Genomic DNA, 20,437 nt, shown 5'->3' with positions numbered 1-20,437 from the left:
TTTAATTGTTTCATTGGCCAAGAATGAACTATCTGGAGGAACTATTTCTCCTCAACTATCTGGAGAAAACTTTCTCACTCTATTCCTTTTTCCCTTCCGGTTAATTAAAATTCACGTGGTGTTCAAATCTTGGAGGAAACACTTCAGTGGATTCACTGACATTTTAAAACTGTACTTCGTTCACTCCTAGAATCATAGGCTGGGAGGCAGTGGTCTCCCCCTATGCCATTTCTTTTTTTCTTTTTATATTTATTATTTTTTTTTGAAGGATAATTGCTTTACATATGCCATTTCTTTTTAAAAAAGCAGGTACATAGTCATTTTATAACTTGCTTTTATTACTGTTTTATATACCTTTTCTTGTGATGTATACTCCACAAGGTGTATACTTAAGCTCCTGTTTCTTTGCTTCTTCACTCTCAGTCCACGCTTACGGCCTCATGAGGAGTCCCAGTTAACTGAGGAAAAAACAATTTAGGTTTAGTTTACAAATGGTTCTACATGATATGCTGGTGCCAGCATGGGCATCTGTAGCCCTATAGCCACAGTCAGCCGTGACCTGGAGCGCAGTGGTGAAGGGAAATTCCCTCTATGGGCAGATCTTTTTGTTTTAATTGACGTATAGTTGATTCACAATATTGTGTTAGTTTCAGATATACAGCAAAATGATTATATATATATGTATATTTTTTTCTTTCAGATGAGTTTCCATTATAGATTATTAATTATTACAAGATACTGAATATAGTTCCCTGTGCTATATGGTAAATCCTTGTTGAAGCTCACTGGTACATCTTTGAGCAGCACACCTAGTTGTTTTGTCTGGAGAGAGAGATGGTTAGAGATGTGGACCCCCTCAGTTCATGGCAGTAGCTAATCGTTTGGCTAATTGATCATGGGCTTGGAAGGAACATAATTGGAAGTATGGGGAATAGATATACAGACATACTTCCAAATGGACACTAATATTTGGGTTTATTGTGAATGCCCATCAAAGAGCAGCCTCGGCAGAGAAGGATCTTAATGATCAGGTGGACAGGATATCACGTCTGGATTTCAGCCTTTCCCCGTCTACCTCAGTCCTTTCCCAAAGGGCTGATGAAAAAGATATCACAGTGATGGGCATGGAGATGGTGTGTATGCTCAGACACATCACGACTGGCTTAGAGCCCACTACCGCTGAATGAACACCTTGCTAATGGTAGAGGGCCCGCACTGTGACCCCCTAAGATGACACCATTTCTCTGGAGGGACCAGCCAGATACCTGGTGGCGGGTGGTTTGCGTTGGACTACTTCCATAACGAAGAGGACAATACTTTGTTCTCCTTGAAAAAGCTGCTTGCCCTGGGCATGTATTTGCTTCCCCTTCCTGCATTGTTTCTGCCAAAACTCCTTATTGACTTTCAGAATGCCTTAATTATGTCTTGGTATTTTGTATCACATTACTTCTGACCAGGCAATTGATTTTACAGCAAGTGAAATGTGGCATTGGGCTCATGTTCACGGAATCCCTGGTCTTAGCATATTCCCCATTACCTTGAAGAAGCTGAAAGGATAGAACAGTGGAATGGCCTTCTGAAGACTCACTGTACCTGCTGGTGGCAGTTCTTTGCAGTGCTGGTGTGATGTTCTCTGAGATGGGGTCTGGTCTCTGAATCAGTCACAGATGTGTGGTGGGGTTTCTCCTGTAGCCAGCATTCATAGGTCTGGGGCTCAAGAGGTGGAAATAAAGTGACCTTTTCTCACTTACCCCTAATGATCTGCTGGCAAAAATTTTTCTTCTTTATCTTCGACTCTGGGGCGTGCCAGTATAGAGTTCTGAGTTCCAAAGAGGAGTGCTTTTACTGGGAAATGCAGCATTGGTTCTATTAAACTGGAAATTGAACACCTGGCCACTTTGCCTTCCTTGTGCCAGTAAACTAACAGGCAAAGCAGGAGATTGCTGTATTGGTTATGGTGATTGATCCCAACTGGTGATTGATCCCCACTGTCAGTGGAAACTGGGTTGCTACTACACAGTGGGGTGGAGAGGAGTATGTCTGGAATGCAGGAGGTCCCTGGAGTGCCTCTTAACCACTCCTGAGTCCTATACTATAAAAGTTAATGGAAAGCTAATGCAACACAATACAAGAAGGGCTGCTGATGGTAAAGAAGGTTTGAGTCACTGGGCTTCCTTCCCCAGTGGCTCAGCAGGTAAAGAATCTGCCTACAGTGCAGGAGACACATGATGTCCCTGGGTCCTGAACATTCCCTGGAGAAGGGAATGGCAACCCACTCCAATATTCTTGCCTGAAAAATTACATGAACAGAGGAGCCTGGCAGGCTGCAGTCCATGGGATCGCAAAGACGCAGACACAACTGAGCAACTAAGCACAGACACGTCAGGCAAGGAACAGTGACCGGATGAGATGACTGCAGAGGGCAAACAAAATGGTGATGGATAGTGGGAGAAGAAAATGATAAACACTAGCTGCTCTTGGTCACCTCATGACCAGTTATAGAATGAAAACGAGTAGTTATGAATATTTGTTCTATATCTTTCTTAATATTTATGTATATAGTAACCAATTCTTCCCCCCTAGTCTTCTGTATTTAACTTAAGATATGTTATTACTGGTTAACCTTGTATTTCAGTATTTAAGTCACAAGATATCAAAGGGGAAGTACAACTCAATTAGGAAAGGAAAGAACTTTACTCGAAGAGAAGATAGACTTTGTATTCTGTTTTGAGGAGATAGCATCTTTTCGGTTGTATAAGGGATGGTTGCATCATGTTACACTGGAGTGTGATTTTGCTGTTGCTTTAATTCAGGAGTTGAATATGATGACAGAGCTGTGTGTGTACCATATTGACCAGGGGTGCCATGGTAGTTAGTACTGTGTCAGTTTACTTAAGCTGAAGCTGGGTATGGCTAGAATTGGCCGAAAGAGAATTAAGCAGCCCTCACTAAACCTCTGAAGGTTTTTGTGGTGATATGCAGTGAGAGACGTGGAGGTGTTGGTGAGGTCCAGCCAGACTTTGATCTCCTTTGCTCTGCATTCAGCTATTTTTTTCTGATTGCTGATAGTTTGGTTAACAGATGCATCAGGCCCACTCACTTGGTGGGAGACCTGAGCTTCTCAGATCTCTCCAGGAGTCTTTGCTTTGCAGCCACGTTTTTGTAGCTGAATGTGTCAGATGTCTCAAACAGACTCTCGTTGATGACTCTGATCTTCCTACTTCCCTTTGGGACCTTCACAGCTTTCCCAGCTAGTCCTATAATTGTGTAAGGTAAAATTCTATAATTATTCTGTAACTCACAGTGGTTCTACTTCCCAGTTTGAATTCTAACTTAATGCATTTTCCTTGTTGGTAAATATCTAGATTACTTTTATTGACTGCATGGTATTCTAATACATGAATATTTTAAACACTAATCATTGGCCACTTAGGTTGTTTCTGGTTTTTTTTGTTTTTCCTTTTTTGCTGTTTTAAACAAGGTGTGGACATTCTTGAACATACAGTTTCTTTGCACTTTGCCTTTTATTTAAGTAAATTCCTAGAAGTGAAGGATATATACATTTTAAAGAACTGTGATACTTGTTGTCTAATTGCACCCTCCAGCAGAATGTGAAAGTGTGTGTCCAAGCTGCACTCTTCATCATGGCTTTTTCAGTTTAATTCCTTTTAAGAAGAAATAAGATTATATGAGAAGATAGTTAACATGGAAGGAGTTGATGGAAGGAACCCAGTGTCTTGGACTCCTATGGAATATATTCTGTTAGTAATACATTTAACTAATTTTTTGTTTAAATGTAGTTGCTCTTTCTAAAATTTGGTTTTTGCAGGTTTTGCCTGTTTTTAATAAATATAATTCATTGACTGAGGCTATAATTAGGGTGAAACCTAAAATTTCAGAACTTAATTATCTAGTTATTGAAAGTGCCCTGGACGTATAAATTGACCTGTGAAGGTTTGAAAACATAATCTACGTTAGAGTTGAATTTGGAACGTTATTTAATGAGGATACTAGTTGTTGGTTGTTTTGTATTTGCTCTTCAGTTAAAGAGCATGCGCCACAACTCAGGTTCCTGCCCATCAGCGCTGTGTGACTCAGTAGGCAGCAGAGGTTTTCCCTGGATTTTGTTGGGAATGAAAGGATCATAGACTGTGAGCAGTTGCTTAAGTGGGAGGTGGTGGGGAGGAGCTATGCTGGGGTTACAGTGACTAGGTTTCAACTTGAATTGTTCTGCAAAAAATTTATTCTTTTTGCTGGATAAATACCAGCTGTAACCTGGTAGGGTTTCTTTTTATTTCCTTTTTACTTTTATTGGAATGGAAATTGTGTTGGAGAAAATTAGATCCTTTCACTGTTAGCTGGGTATTGCGCGTGTGCATACCCTGAGCCCCATGGCTCCAACCAGGATTTGGCCTGTGTGCTCCTGTCAGCCCTTGCCACAAAGGGATTCTGGATTCCCTCTGGAAATGTTCTCAAGCCAGACCTTTAAGTGGCCTTCAGCAAAATAGATGTTTTGTTTTGTGTATATATAACCCTTCCTTACAAGTATTGAAAGCTGACATTTTAAATCCTTAATTGACAGAAACCTTAACCTTATAGAGTATATTTTAGCAGTTCTAAGAAACTTTCTCCTCACCCCTACATTTTAAAATTTCTGTTCTTGGGATGCATTTTACAATTAATGTTGTCCTTAGAAAGCTATCAGCCAGGCAGCAGTTGTCATTGTTCCCACTTGTATGAATTTGGATGGTTTTACTGTTGGTATAACTGGATTATTGCAGCCTGTCATCAAACCATTTGAGGAAGGGCTAGAGTCAAAACATTTAAAGACCATTTGAGGGAAGAAAAGAGTCTTGGGTTTTGTCTTAAATTTTTTTTTTTTTTTTTTGGTTACCCCCTTGTAAGATAGCACCAGCATCAAAGTTTGCAGAATTGGTGTCAGGAGTTTGGAAGAAAATCATGGAAATAAAGATGGAGCCTTATTTTAAAAGATGTATTGCTTATAGTGGGAAGTTTATAGCATCACCTGTTCTTCTAGCCACTCTGCTTAATCTGAATCTAATCATGAGGAAACAATCAGACAAATCCAGATTGTAGGACTTCCTATAAGACAACTGACCTGGAATTTTAAAACAAAGTCTGTGTTTTGAAAGAAAAAAAAAAAAGGTCAGAGTCGAAGGGGATGTTCTAGATTTAGAAACTGAACAGACATGACTGTCAAGACTTGGGAGCTGTGTTTTGTTGGATCTTGAATCATACAAAATAAAAGATACAAAGGGTTTCTTTTGGAAGTTGGATGAATCTATAGCTGGTATTACTGTATGATTAAGAGTGACCTTCCTTGGTGGCTCAGACGAAGCGTCTGTCTACAATGCGGGAGACCCGGGTTCGATCCCTGGATTGGGAAGATCCCCTGGAGAAGGAAATGGCAATCCACTCCAGTACTGTTGCCTGGAAAATCCCATGGACAGAGGAGCCTGGTAGGCTACAGTCCATGGGGTCGCAAAGAGTTGGACACAACTGAGCGACTTCACTTCACTGAGAGTGACATACAAAGCTCACCATCTAAATAAATCCCAAAGAGCATTTTCTGTTAAGTATAAAATAAAATTTATTCATAAGAAAGCATTCTGACATAATGGAGTTGGCCGGTTTTTCCCTGAGTGATACATAAAAATGGTGCATCTGACATAGCTGTTTTGTTGGAGTCATTGAAATATGGTGTGTTTTGGTAGATGTGGGTAATTTTTTAATGAATTACCATGAAATAGCTTCCATTCTATTAATATAATTGGAAAAACCTTATTTAAATATTCGAGATATTCTGTGGGAAAAATAACTTACTTTGGAAAAGTTTCTGGCAAGTTTGGATTAGAGTTAAGTTAAAGTTGTTAAAAAGATATGATGTGGTATCATTTCTACAAAGAGTGGGAGGAAAAGTAAAGACAGAAGCAAGATGGAGAAACTTTTTTTTAAAAAATGCGTAAGACCCCTGTTTTGTTACCTAGTTCGGTTCAGTACAGTTGCTCAGTTGTGTCCGACTCTTTGCGACCCCGTGAATCGCAGCACGCTAGGCCTCCCTGTCCATCACCATCTCCCAGAGTTCACTCAAACTCACTTTCATCGAGTCGGTGATGCCATCCAGCCATCTCATCCTCTGGCGTCCCCTTCTCCTCCTGCCCCCAATCCCTCCCAGCATCAGAGTCTTTTCCAATGAGTCAACTCTTCGCATGAGGTGGCCAAAGTACTGGAGTTTCAGCTTTAGCACCATTCCTTCCAAAGAAATCCCAGGGCTGATCTCCTTCAGAATGGACTGGTTGGATCTCCTTGCAGTCCAAGGGACTCTCAAGAGTCTTCTCTAACACCGCAGTTCAGAAGCATCAATTCTTCGGCGCTCAGCCTTCTTCACAGTCCAACTCTCACATCCATACATGACCACAGGAAAAACCATAACCTTGACTAGACGGACCTTTGTTGGCAAAGTAATGTCTCTGCTTTTGAATATGCTATCTAGGTTGATCATAACTTTCCTTCCAAGGAGTAAGCGTCTTTTAATTTCATGGCTGCAGTCACCATCTGCAGTGATTTTGGAGCCCCCAAAAAATGAAGTCTGACATTGTTTCCACTGTTTCCCCATCTATTTCCCATGAAGTGATGGGACCAGATGCCATGATCTTCGTTTTCTGAATGTTGAGCTTTAAGCTAACTTTTTCACTCTCCTCTTTCACTTTCATCAAGAGGCTTTTTAGTTCCTCTTCACTTTCTGCCATAAGGTGTCATCTGCATATCTAAGGTTATTGATATTTCTCCCGGCAATCTTGATTCCATCTTGTGCTTCTTCCAGCCCAGCATTTCTCATGATGTACTCTGCATAGAAGTTAAATAAGCAGGGAGACAATATACAGCCTTGACATACTCCTTTTCCTATTTGGAACCAGTCTGTTATTCCATGTCCAGTTCTAACTGTTGCCCCTGACCTGCATATAGGTTTCTCGAGAGGCAGGTCAGGTGGTCTGGTATCCCCATCTCTTTCAGAATTTTCCACAGTTTATTGTGATCCACACAGTTAAAGGCTTTGGCATAGTCAATAAAGCAGAAATAGATGCTTTTCTGGAACTCTCTTCCTTTTTCCATGATCCAGCGGATGTTGGCAATTTGATCTCTGGTTTCTCTGCCTTTTCTAAAACCAGCTGAACATCAGGAAGTTCACGGTTCACATATTGCTGAAGCCTGGCTTGGAGAATTTTGAGCATTACTTTACTAGCATGTGAGAAGAGTGCAATTATGGGGTAGTTTGAGCATTCTTTGGCATTGCCTTTCTTTGGGATTGGAATGAAAATGGACCTTTTCCAGTCCTGTGGCCACTGCTGCATTTTCCAGATTTGCTGGCATATTGAGTGCAGCACTTTCACAGCGTCATCTTTCAGGATTTGAAATAGCTCGACTGGAATTCCATCACCTCCACTAGCTTTGTTCGTAATGATGCTTTCGAAGGCCCACTTGACTTCACATTCCAGGATATCTGGCTCTAGGTGAGTGATCATACCATTGTGATTATCTTGGTTGTGAAGATCTTTTTTGTACAGTTCTTCTGTGTATTCTTGCCACCTCTTCTTAATATCTTCTGCTTCTGTTAGGTCCATACCATTTCTGTCCTTTATCGAGCCCATCTTTGCATGAACTGTTCCCTTGGCATCTCTAATTTTCTTGAAGAGATGTCTAGTCTTTTCCATTCTGTTGTTTTCCTCTATTTCTTTGCATTGATCGCTGAGGAAGGCTTTCTTATCTCTTGCTATTCTTTGGAACTCTGCATTCAGATGTTTATATCTTTCCTTTTCTCCTTTGCTTTTCACTTCTCTTCTTTTCACAGCTATTTGTAAGGTCTCCCCAGACAGCCATTTTGCTTTTTTGCATTTCTTTTCCATGGGGATGGTCTTGATCCCTGTCTCCTGTACAATGTCACGAACCTCATTCCATAGTTCATCAGGCATTCTATCTGTCAGATCTAGGCCCTTAAATCTATTTCTCACTTCTACTGTATAATCATAAGGGATTTGATTTAGGTCATACCTGAATGGTCTAGTGGTTTTCCCTACTTTCTTCAATTTCAGTCTGAATTTGGCAATAAGGAGTTCATGATCTGAGCCACAGTCAGCTCCTGGTCTTGTTTTTGCTGACTGTATAGCACTTCTCCATCTTTGGCTGCAAAGGATATAATCAATCTGATTTCGGTGTTGACCATCTGGTGATGTCCATGTGTAGAGTCTTCTCTTGTGTTGTTGGAAGAGGGTGTTTGCTATCACCAGTGGGTTCTCTTGGCAAAACTCTATTAGCCTTTGCCCTGCTTCATTCCGTATTCCAAGGCCAAATTTGCCTGTTACTCCAGGTGTTTCTTAACTTGCTACTTTGTTACCTAAGCAGGATCATTAAACCAATTGCAGTTAAAAGTGCAAGTCACTCAGTCCTGTCCACTCTTTGCAACCCCATGGACTATACCCATACAGTCCATGGAATTCTCCAGACCAGGATACTGGAGGGGGTAGCCTTTCCCTTCTTCAGGGGATCTTCCCAACCCAGGTATTGAACCCAGGTCTCCCACATTGCAGGCGGATTCTTCAGCTGAGCCACAAGGGAAGCCTTATGTCTTGCAGTTAAGACATGGAGAAAGATTGTTCCTCAGAGCAAACATAATTTTCCGAACTTCCTGTCAGAGTTTAGGGAAGGGTTCAGGTGAGTGATAAAAAGTACACTGTAATTTAACTTAACCTGTTTTTCTGAAATGTTTTTAGACAGGCTAGTACTACAGGGCATGTTCCAGGTCTCTCAGTAGTCGGGCCCTAACTTGGAAATGGTGTTTTTAGCCTTAGCTTACAGGTTAATGTTTGGAAATAATGCCATCTCTTGTTTGGTTATTTAGAGGAAGCTGGATTTGAATCTGCATACATTGATGTCCTGATTAAAATCAGGGTCTTAATATTAGAGGAATTAAAAGGAAAACAGTCAGCTAACAGTTACTGCCATTATTGTGTAGCTATTGAAAATTCTTTTTTGAAAAAGAATAGGAATAGAAGAATAACACATGGGGAAATGCTCATCATACATTTTTAAATGAAAAAAGCAGGGTTAGTTTTGCATTCTTGTAAGATAAACACATGTACTTGAGAGATTTGAAGAACTTATACTAAAATGTTAGTAAGGTCCATTTCCATGATGGTGCATTAATTTTGTAAATTTCTCTCTCTGTTTAAAAAAAGGCAAAAATTAAACCATGCAATTTGTTTTCACCTAGAATGTATTACTTTCTAAGCATACTTACTGCGAGGATGTTCTTAGTTGTAATAGAGGGAGAGAGGTTTTTCTTCTGATCACAGGTGGAAGTTGAGAACGGGGACGAGGAGGTGGGGTTAAAGATAAATGTATGAGTATGAGAGAGATTGCTTATAGCATCATCATTTCCATTTTAAACAGTGAAAAACAAGAGATTACTTTGCCTGTTTAGTCACCTTGAGGGGCAAGAAAAGGATGTAATAGGAGTAGGTACTGCTTGAAAAGGTTCTTTCCTCCAGCAAGCAGATCTTAACTCAGTAAAACTTGGTTTCCACAGGTGGATATGGGAGGAAGAAGACAGTTTTATATATGGGCTGTTGAGAAAATTCAGTTATCTAAGGAATTTCCTGTTAAGTTCTTGGCCTACATTATTTATTTTGAGTTTAGCTCTTTTAAATAATTAACTTTTCTTTTAAAGCCATATGTTTATTTCCATTTTAAGCCAACTTCCTCAGTGGCATAAGACAGGGATGGCAGATTGATTACAATCACATGTCACGTCCTAGAGTGATCAGTTAAGAGTGTTTAGACTTTTGGAGGAAGGCTGTTGTAATTGATTAACGATGTCTGTTTTAGCTCTGTGAAGAAGTCTTCTGATTTATAATCCATTTTGTGTGATCCTTTGGACATATTAAGGCTGCTTGGTATCAAAAGTTATCAAAAGCGAAAGTATCAAAGAATGAGGGAGACCAACTATTGGACACCAAACAAGTGAAATAAGTGAAAACAGTAATTCTTGTGCAGACTTAACTTTTAAATCCATGGTTTAAAGAGGAAATTAACTGTGACTAGAACTGCAGTCTCTCCAGTAAGGCCACAATCCATATATGACTGTTGAGCTGTTTAAAATGTGGCTAGTTTGAGAATATGAATTTTAAAATTTTATTTAATTTTAATTATTTTAAATTTAAAAATGGAAGCAGTGTACAACGGTTTCTGTTAAGTACAATTTAGTTTTTTTGATTCAGTTCAGTTGCTCAGTCGTGTCCAACTCTTTTCGACCCCATGAACCGCAGCACGCCAGGCCTCCCTGTCCATCACCAACTCCCGGAGCCTGCTCAAACTCATGTCCGTCCAGTTGGTGATGCCATTATACCAATCATCATACCAATTTTTTTGGTAGGACTGCATTTTACTTTTAACCTTTGCATCCAAACAATGCAGGGATGCTTTTATGTCTAGGCCTGGAAGTGGCACTTGTATCTGCTATCGACAGTACTTAGTTAGCACATGCATCACCTCATGTGTATCTCCCCTCCCCGCTTGCTGAGGACATCAGGCCTGTCCTTTTAGCAAATTTCAATTTTACAGTACAGTGTTATCAACTACAGTCACCATTTAGGCTTTTTTTTGTTGGCTATTGGTATATAAAATGTGATACCATAAAAATTAAGTTCAGATTAATGTTTTCAGCTTAAATGCAGAACTACAGGTTTTTCTTCTTACATCAGAATGTCTTTTGAATTATGCCCCAAATCTCAGCTCTCAGTGACCTAAACATATTTAATGACTTGCTTTATTCCACACCACACAAACAGCAGTCTCTGGGTAATAATTCCAAAACTACCATCAGCAATAAAGTGACTGAAAACAGATTCAGTATTTTTCTTCCCTCTTTTAATTGTTTTTGTCCTAAGGATAAACCCCATTAGAAATGTGCAATCAAATTACTGTGCTTTGAAGCCACTTGTAGGCTCTCTGGTTAAGCCACTAATTGGATGCACAGTTAGGCTCATTTGATTAATTTGACATTTAATTTTGGGGAATTCCTTTTTAAAATTTAATTTTGTTTTATAATTGTGTAAATTGTATGCATAGTTGCAAAAAGCAAATCTAAAAAACAAGGTATGTTTAAAGAATCTTATCCATATTCTTGCCAACCTGTTGACCCTTGGCCCCATATGCAATTATTTTTTAAAGATGTTATGTTTTATCCTTTTTTCTTAAAAAGTAAAGGAATATGTTTTTGTATCTTTTCCATTTCATAAGTGGTAGCATTCTATAAACATTTTTTTTTTATTTTTCACCTTAGCAATATTCTGGAGATTGGGTGTGGTGGTAATAACAGTATCTCTCTACATTACTTCTTACTGCAGTGTAGTACCCTAATGTTTGGAGATCCCATAATTTATTTGACCAATCCCCCATCAGTGGTTGTATTGGTTGTTTCTAGTCTTTTCCTATTGCAAATAGTGCTGTAGTGAATAATTACATATATATTTTTGCCAGTGATTCTTTGAGATTCCTAAAAGTGAGTTTGCTGGGACAAAAAATAAGCCCGTGTGTAATTTTGCTGGATATCACCAGCAGAGAGTGTATCAGAGTCTTTCCCTGCAACTTTGCAGAGTACTTTGTCCTGCTTTTAGATTTTTGCTGGGTGGATAGATGAGAAATATTATCTCATATTAGTTTGTGGTTGCATTGCTTTTTTTTTTTTGAACTCTTAGATCTGTTTCATTTTTTTCTATCCTTGGCCTTTTTGTTTTTAGATTCTATATTAATTGTAATATAAGTTGCTGGCTACCTTGCTTGCTTCCCACTCATCCCCTCCCTCACTCTCTCAGAGTTTATCACTTGTCTTTGAATTTTTCTCTGAACTTAGCTTTGAACTTGGTCTCTGAACATTTCTTACTGTCTGACTGTGCACTGGAGTTTGGGGAAAACGGATGGGTAAAGGATGGGGTCATAAGAGTACAGTAGTTTTTGTGGAGATGAGAAGCTTGGTTGTAATGGTTAACAGGTGGTTTGGTTTCTGATGTTCACTGATGTAAACAGGATTGTAAGATAGAATGGATTTAGTCCATATCATTGTACTAGTGGATGTTGTGATTTTTGTTGTTGTTGTTAAGTTACCGTTTGTTAAGTAGAGCCCTGGGGTGTCATGGATGGTGAGCTCAAAGTTCAACAAAAGACTGTAAGGGAAAATGAAATGGAGAAATTTATTACTCACAGGTCCTGGAGGAGGTTCATAGCTTGCCTTGAGGGGACACATGGGGAGGTCGGGGCAGGCAGAGAGTAAGCCAGCAGGACTTGAGGCACCTGCCTTTATTAGGGTCAGAGGATGGAGTGCTTTGTGGTTCATCAAACTGGTCTGCTAAGTTCTTTGATTCAGTTGGGCTTTTCTATTAAAAAAATATAATTCTAATACTGCCTTTCTTTTTTTTATTTATTTAATTTTATTTTATTTTTAAACTTTACATAATTGTATTAGTTTTGCCAAATATCAAAATGAATCCGCCACAGGTATACATGTGTTCCCCATCCTGAACCCTCTTCCCTCCTCCCTCCCCTACCATCCCTCTGGGTCGTCCCAGTGCACTAGCCCCAAGCATCCAGTATCGTGCATCGAACCTGGACTGGCATCTCGTTTCTTACATGATATTTTACATGTTTCAATGTCATTCTCCCAAATCTTCCCATCCTCTGGGATATAATACTGCCTTTCTATAGAACAGATGTTTAATGAATGTTAACCAAAATAAATATTGGGCTTTTTTGTTCTTATTTCAGGCTACAGACAAGAGAAAAGCTTTAGAAGAGACCAAAGCCTATACAACCCAATCCCTAGCTAGTGTCGCTTATCAAATAAATGCATTGGCTAACAATGTGCTCCAACTGCTGGACATCCAAGCCTCTCAGCTCCGGAGAATGGAGTCTTCCATCAATCATATCTCACAGGTAACAGCTTGTAAAAACTTTAAATTCACATTTAATCAACTAGCAGCATGGTAGGTAGCCTGGAAATATGGATTCCTTACTCATCTTCTTACTGACTAGTCATTATCACTTTCAACTTTAGCTTTGAGTTCAGTAAGACTATTCTGTGTGTGTGTGTGTGTGTGTGTGTGTGTGTGTGTGTGTGTGTGTGTGTGGTAAAATACACACCCAGTGGTTACTGGTCTGTGGCTTTGTGTTAGTATAATGCCGACCTTACCAAATAACATTGGACAGTGTTCCCTTCTCTTCAGTTTTAAGCAAAGTGGGTGTAGAATTGATTTTCGTCTATTAAATTGATTTTCATTCTGGTCTTAATTATTTCTTTCTTTGTCCTTACCCATTTACCCTAAATGCTACATTTACTATGTATGTTTTTTTCCTGTAGTAAGGGAGTTTTTGAAAGGCAGTAGATTGTATTGTTATTTATTAAAAAAATTCTAGAACTTAGCACTAAACCTGTCATATTCTAAGCATTCAGTAAGTATTTGTTAAAATTTCTCTTTAGGAAGGATTGGTCTGTATACTATTCAGTACAATACCTGGAAATAGTTAATAAACATTTGAATAGAGAAATAAGTCCCATGGGCATGTCTTTTGGGTGGCATTGAAGGAGTGATGTTTAAGTTGGGGTTTGATGGGAGTCTGTGTATTTGATCATACGGACATGGAGTACAAATGCATTCCAGTCGGAGATAATGATCTTAGACAAAGTCATGATGACTTGTTCAGGGTGACTAAGATATCTGTTTTGTTTAGAATGAGGAATGTACCTGGAGCTTAGTTTTGAAAGATAAATCTGAAGTTCTAAGTTAAAATTCATTTCTCTCTGATTTGTTTTCATCGATGAAGCTGAATAATGGCTTGCATTTTGTTAGCGGAGTGGGTGTATCCTTTTGCTGCTTCTCTTATCTGCTTGCTGGGAAATATAAAACTCCTGAATCAGAGCAGCATGCTGAGCAGAAAAAGAGAGTATCCATCTTCCCTCACCATTGTCAGATGGCAGACTGATGTGATTCAGCCCTGAAGCGAAGATGGGAGTATCCTTCGAAAACTGAAGACTCTGTTCTTTACTTTCAAAGCAGACAGCAGCTATCCTGCCTCTGTTCAGTATGCTTTTTGGAGAAATGAATCACCCAAACCCACATTCTGCCTCAGATAATCTATTTGGGGTGTTGAGGAAGGAAACCTTCTGTGCCTCTTTTCTGTAATCTGTTTGTCTCCCTACTAATCACAAAGTTTGGGCTAAACCATATTTTTGTTGTTGTTTAGTCACTGAGTTGTATCCAACTCTTTTTGACCCCATGGACTTTAGCCCACCAGGCTCCTCTGTCCCTGGAATTCTCCAGACAAGAATATGGAGTGGGTTACCATTTCTTTCTTCAGGGAATCTTCCCAAACCGGGGATTGAACCTGAGTCTCCTGTATTGGCAGGCGGATTCTTTTCCCAGCCATTGGGAAGCCCAAGCCATATTTTAGTTCTGTCCTGATTAATAGTAATAACTGAAGACTGCTCTCATCTCACTTAGAATAAAGGCTGCGTTTTTCTAAAAAGAGGCTGGAGTCTTCCTTTTTCTGGTCTGATAATAAGAGGTTAGTTTGGGAGCCTCTTTGCAGATCTTCTGACCTTTTGGTTGTCTCTAAGCCGTGCCTCAGGCTACAGCTTGAACCTCCTAGTCAATTGCTGAGTCTTTACAGTTGCCAGTCTTGTTTCAAAGCCTGGAAATGGTTTTTTGCTTCCTATGGTTTTAAACCTCAGATGTCTTAGTGTGGTATAAAAGGCCCTTTGGTCTGGTCTCTTCCAACTCACATCACATTCCTGCCATGCTCAACTTGTTGAAGTCTTCTAAACATAGCATGCAATTTTGTGCCTCTTTTCTGTAATCTGTTGGTCTTACTTGGCATTAACTTTGTTCTGACTCTGTTCTGCTTAACATAAGCACCATCTGAAGTCTTCACTGATTAGCTCAGGGTAGATACTGCTGCTCTCTTTGTGCTGTGCCATCTTATTCGTTCCCCTGGTATCAGTGTCTTGAGGTCCATGTCTGTCTCCCCCTCCTCTCTTTAAAGGTGACGAGCATCCTGTGTAAGTACCATGTGCTGATTGTGCCCCAGGAGTTGTTTATCCGCAGTACATATCCTCTTTTTATCCTCAGTACATAGTTAACTGGCACGTAAGAGATGATTTAAAAAGTATTTTTTGGATGAGACAGTGTGGTGTAGTCTGCTTTGAACTCATAAAGATCTCAGTTTGAATCCTAGTTCTGCCTGCGTGTGATGTGTTCAAATTACCTAACTTTTTTGTGTTTAGTTTTGTCATATGCAGAGTTGGCCCATTAGTGCTGATCTTAAAGAATGAAATAAGGAATTGCATGTAAAGAATTTAGCCTAATACCTGGATATAGAATGTTGGCATTATTAGTCATCATAGCTAATCATCTGTTCTCTCCCTTTAACATTCGGCCTCTCTTGCATTAGCCCTCTAATCAACATTCAGCATTTTCTCTCCATCTTATAAAAAAGCTTTCCTTACCATACCTTTTGAGAGACTGCCTTTTCTCTTTTGACAATTCACAGACTTAAGTGCTTGAATCTGTCATCTTGTGGCAGTTTTCTTCCTGGAAACATATATGTGTGTCAGGCCATTGTGATTTGATTTTGTCTCTTATCCTTGGATGTTGCTTTTGCAAAAAGGAACAATGATATTTTTGTTCTAAATCTAGAAATACTTTTTCCCACCTCTTCCCTGTTGCTCTTATTTATGGCATGTGACAAATTTGTGATTGTGTTTGTGTGTTTACCTATTTAATGCGTGTTTCTTCTCTTAGAGGTAAATTTAATGATGATGAAACCTCATTTGTTGGGTTCATCACTGTGTCTTGTCCCCAGGGTCTCCCTTAGAATCTGACAAGGAGTAGATCCTTGAAACTTTAAGTTACCCCGAGGCACTTTTAAAAATCTAGTCTTCTGTGAATGAGGACTAATCATTTGTGAAATAGAGGAGAACAATAGAATGGAAAGACTAGAGATCTCTTCAAGAAAATTAGACATTCCAAGGGGACGTTTCATACAAAGATGGGCACAGTAAAGGACAGAAATGGTATGGACCTAACAGAAGCAGAAGATATTAAGAAGAGGTGGCAAGAATACACAGAAAAACTATACAAAAAAGATCTTCACAATCCAGATAACCACGATGGTGTGATCACTCACCTAGAGCCAGACATCCTGGAATATGAAGTCAAGTGGGCCTTAGGAAGCATCACTATGAACAAAGCTAGTGGAGGTGATGGAATTCCAGTTGAGCTATTCCAAATCCTGAAAGATGATGCTATGAAAGTGCCGCACTCAATTATGTCAGCAAATCTGGAAAATGCAGCACTGGCCACAGGACTGGAAAATGTCAGTTTTCATTCCAATCCCAAAGAGAGGCAATGCCAAACAATGCTCAAACTACCACACAATTACATTCATTTCACACTCTAGTAAAGTAATACTCAAAATTCTCCAAGCCAGGCTTCAACAGTACGTAAACCATGAACTTCCAGATGTTCAAGCTGGTTTTAGAAAAGGCAGAGGAACCAGAGATCAAATTGCCAACATCCATTGGATCATCGAAAAAGCAAGAGAGTTCCAGAAAAACATCTACTTCTGCTTTATTGACTACGCTAAAGCGTTTGACTGTGTGAATCACAACAAACTGGAAAATTCTGAAAGAAATGGGAATACCAGACCACCTGATCTGCCTCTTGAGAAATCTGTATGCAGGTCAAGAAGCAGCAGTGGAATAACAGACTGGTTCCAAATAGGAAAAGGAGTACGTCAGGGCTGTATATTGTCACCATGCTTATTTAACTTATATGCAGAATATATCATAAGAAACGCTGGGCTGGATGAAGCACAAACTGGGATCAGGATTGCCGGGAGGAATATCAGTAACCTCAGATATACAGATGACACCACCCATATGGCAGAAAGAGAAGAACTAAAGAGCCTCTTGGTGAAAGTGAAAGAGGACAGTGAAAAAGTTGGCTTAAAGCTCAAAATTCAGAAAACGAAGATCATGGCATCTGGTCCCATCACTTCATGGGAAATAGATGGGGAAACAGTGGAAATAGTGGCAGACTTTATTTTTGGGGCTCCAAAATCACTGCAGATGGTGACTGCAGCTATGAAATTAAAAGATGCTTACTCCTTAGAAGAAAAGTTATGACCAACCTAGACAGCATATTCAAAAGCAGAGACATTACTTTGCCAACACAGGTCTGTATAGTCAAAGCTATGGTTTTTCCAGTGGTCATGTATGGATGTGAGATTTGGACTATAAAGAAAGCTGAGCACCGAAGAATTGATGCTTTTGAACTGTGGTTTTGGAGAAGACTCTTGAGAGTCCCTTGGACTGCAAGGAGATCCAACCAGTCCATCCTAAAGGAAATTAGTCTGAATATTCATTGGAAGGACTGATACTGAGACTGAAACTCCAATACTTTGGCCACGTGATGCGAAGAACTGACTCACTGGAAAAGACCCTGATGCTGGGAAAGATTGAAGGTGGGAGGAAAAGGGGATGACAGAGGATGAGATGGTTGGATGGCACCACCAACGTGATGATCATGAGTTTGAGTAAACTCCAGGAGTTGATGATGGACAAGGAGGCCTGGTGTGCTGCAGTCCATGGGGTCGCAGAGTCAGACACCACTGAGTGACTGAACTGAACTAACCACTGTTGTGTTTAGAAAGTTCTCCATTTTAAAGGAAAATGAACATACCTTAGTGTAAATTTTGAATTACCATTTATTTGATGCAGAATCTTAAATATAGTATTCAGTGTGGTCACTGAATATATTTTTGCCCACTTGTTCCCTGAGAAAGTCCCAAGTATGAAGAATTAAGAGGCTGAAATGGATTAGGTCCTTTAATTAGATATTGTCAGTGTCTGCATTCATCTCCACACTTGGACTCTGCCTTGCAGTTCTTATGAAACAGCCAGGCAGGAGCTGGTCAATAAGTAAGAGCGAGAATTGACTTTTACCATTAAGAGGAAAATCTCTTTGCCTATTACTTTCATTAAAAACCCACCCATACCTTTGTCAAGTGATACCATGTCAGTGCTCACACTTTGCCTGCAGGACAAAGGCTGGATGGTTGATGGTATCAACATAAGCTCCGTCTTGTCTCCCCTTGCCTCTCTAGCTTCATTCTGTCTCTCCCTCCCTCCCCACTGTTGGCTTCACACCTCCTGATTCGCATAGTGCTTTAGCAGTGTGCCTTTGTTGTGGCCAGTCCCTTTGCTTGGAATGGGTACCTACTCGATTTCCTCTGCCTAACTCCTGGTCACTCTTCTGCTTCAGTGTAATTGCCTTGGCCTCATGGAAAGCATTTCATTGGTTCCAGAAGAGTAGATTTGATCTTTCCTAGTACTTCTGTTGGAGAAGGCAATGGCATCCCACTCCAGTACTCTTGCCTGGAGAATCCAACGGACGGAGGAGCTTGGTAGGCTGCAGTCCATGGGGTCACTAAGAGTTGGACACGACTGAGCGACTTCACTTTCACTTTTCACTTTGATGCATTGGAGAAGGAAATGGCAACCCACTCCAGTGTTCTTGCCTGGAGAATCCCAGGGACGGGGGAGCCTGGTGGGCTGCCGTCTATGGGGTCGCACAGAGTCGGACACGACTGAAGCGACTTAGCAGCAGCAGTACTTCTGTGCCTGCTGCTGTATGACAGATAAGTTCTGTTTGCTCTTCCTTGATTTTTCTCTCCCCTTTGGTCTTTGTCCTGGGAGGCTTACCGTATGGATTATGTCCATGGGCATCTGTAACTTCTGGCTTCAGAGAGAGTGCAGCCAGTGTGGACATGGGCAGGTCAGCAGCAGTGAGGAAGGAAAGCTCAGAACATTTATTACCCTGGTTTCTTCCCAGTGGACTGGCTGTGTTCAGGACAAGTCCCTGTTCCTCTCAAGGTGGCCTTGTCTGGGTGACTTCGTCCTCCTCATTCTGGTGATCCTCCTGCCCTTGTCCTTTTGGATTTAGGATTTTAGCTCTTCCTGCTGAGAACATTGGCTCCTGTACCTACTTCTGTTCCCGTGTCCCTTCCCATTCCTTTGTGTTTAATCCCTCTGTTATAAATGGTCTTTGAATTTTTCTAATTGGAATATTTCATCAGTTTCTGATTGGAAGTCTGGCTAATGCAGCCCAGCTTGTTATTTCTCATACTGAGCCCATCTCTTTTCTCCTGTTTTTGCCTTTGCTCTCACTTAGGAAAGCAGGAGGCTCAGCTGATGAAGTTCTAGAGCACTCTGTTTACACTTTAGCTAGGTTAGTGCTGCTTTTGTTTATATTACATATTGAGATTCTGTGTAAGCATTGACTTGAAATTAGGATGAACAATAAAAACGGTTTGGAAGTTAGTGACTGGACTGCAAGAATAAAAATCCTAAAATCTTTTTAACAGCATTTAAGGTTCTTTACGAGGCCTGGCACCTGCCTTTATTTTTGGCTTTATTTCTTATTACTAACCCATCTAGGATTTTTAAGTTGTAGGGATAAAAGTCTCTCTACATACATGACTCATATTGTTACAGGCATGTTTCATCTGGTCAGGTCCCTCCCACTCATCATTGAGGTCTTACCCTGAATTTTATTAAAGTGTGGTTTTCCTGAATGCCCCTTTCTGCCTTGTCTCTGACCTGTGCACATATTATTAGAATTCTCTGCTGATTGTTTTTACAGCATCCTATAGTTCCCTTTCAAATCATTTATTGTTAGAATTACCTAGTTAATTTGTCCTGTTCCTTTGCCTTCCATGGGGTTCTGCTGTGATCATCCCAGTGCGTAGCATGCATGCATCCATTAATTTCAACAAATGAAATTAAAGTAGAAGGTCACAGACTCTCTTTAGAGAAGCTCAATGCAAGAGACTTTAGAGTCATTGGAATTTGTTACAGTTTTGAATGGGGCCTGTCTCCTTTTAATTTCAGTTGATGGGGAAAAAAATCATTGTATCCTTATCTTAGAGAAATTTTTCTTGGTTGTGTTCCTTCATAGGTTAATGGAACATTGATTGCTAAATACCTCTGAATCAGGGAACTTAAAAAAAAAATCTTGCTCTCATTTTTGTGAGTAAGTAGTAAAGATGACTTCAAAATTTTTTTTTGGAGGGGAAGGAGCAACAATTTTAAACTCACAGAAAATTGCAAGTATAGGACAAAGAACTTTTTTGTTTTGGACTGTTTGAGAATAACCTGCTGCTGTGGTGCCCCATCAGTCCTGAAATCTTGGGTGTGTATTTTCTAGACACAAATACATGCTACTGGATAGCTGTTATACAAGCATCAAAATCAGGTGATTAACATGGATATATTACTACTCTCTACTCAAATTGCTACTTCAGTCTG

The 20,437-nt window shown here is 40.0% G+C and overlaps 1 protein-coding gene across 13 annotated transcripts in view; it reads left to right on the top strand.

The window, feature by feature from the left end:
• ABI1 (abl interactor 1) overlaps positions 1 to 20,437 on the top strand; it is an 87,894-nt gene that overhangs the window by 19,797 nt on the left and 47,660 nt on the right. For all 13 annotated transcript variants that reach the window (XM_027560082.1, XM_027560080.1, XM_027560090.1 and 10 more), the window contains exon 2: positions 12,838 to 13,005. In XM_027560082.1, coding sequence (XP_027415883.1) covers positions 12,838 to 13,005 — 168 coding nt within the window. The remainder of the gene's footprint in view (positions 1 to 12,837; positions 13,006 to 20,437) is intronic.

The sequence above is a fragment of the Bos indicus x Bos taurus genome, chromosome 13, assembly GCF_003369695.1.
Source record: "Bos indicus x Bos taurus breed Angus x Brahman F1 hybrid chromosome 13, Bos_hybrid_MaternalHap_v2.0, whole genome shotgun sequence".
Lineage (NCBI taxonomy): Eukaryota > Metazoa > Chordata > Mammalia > Artiodactyla > Bovidae > Bos > Bos indicus x Bos taurus.
Note: the sequence above shows the minus strand (reverse complement) of the source record. Positions and strands in the feature narration are given on the sequence as shown.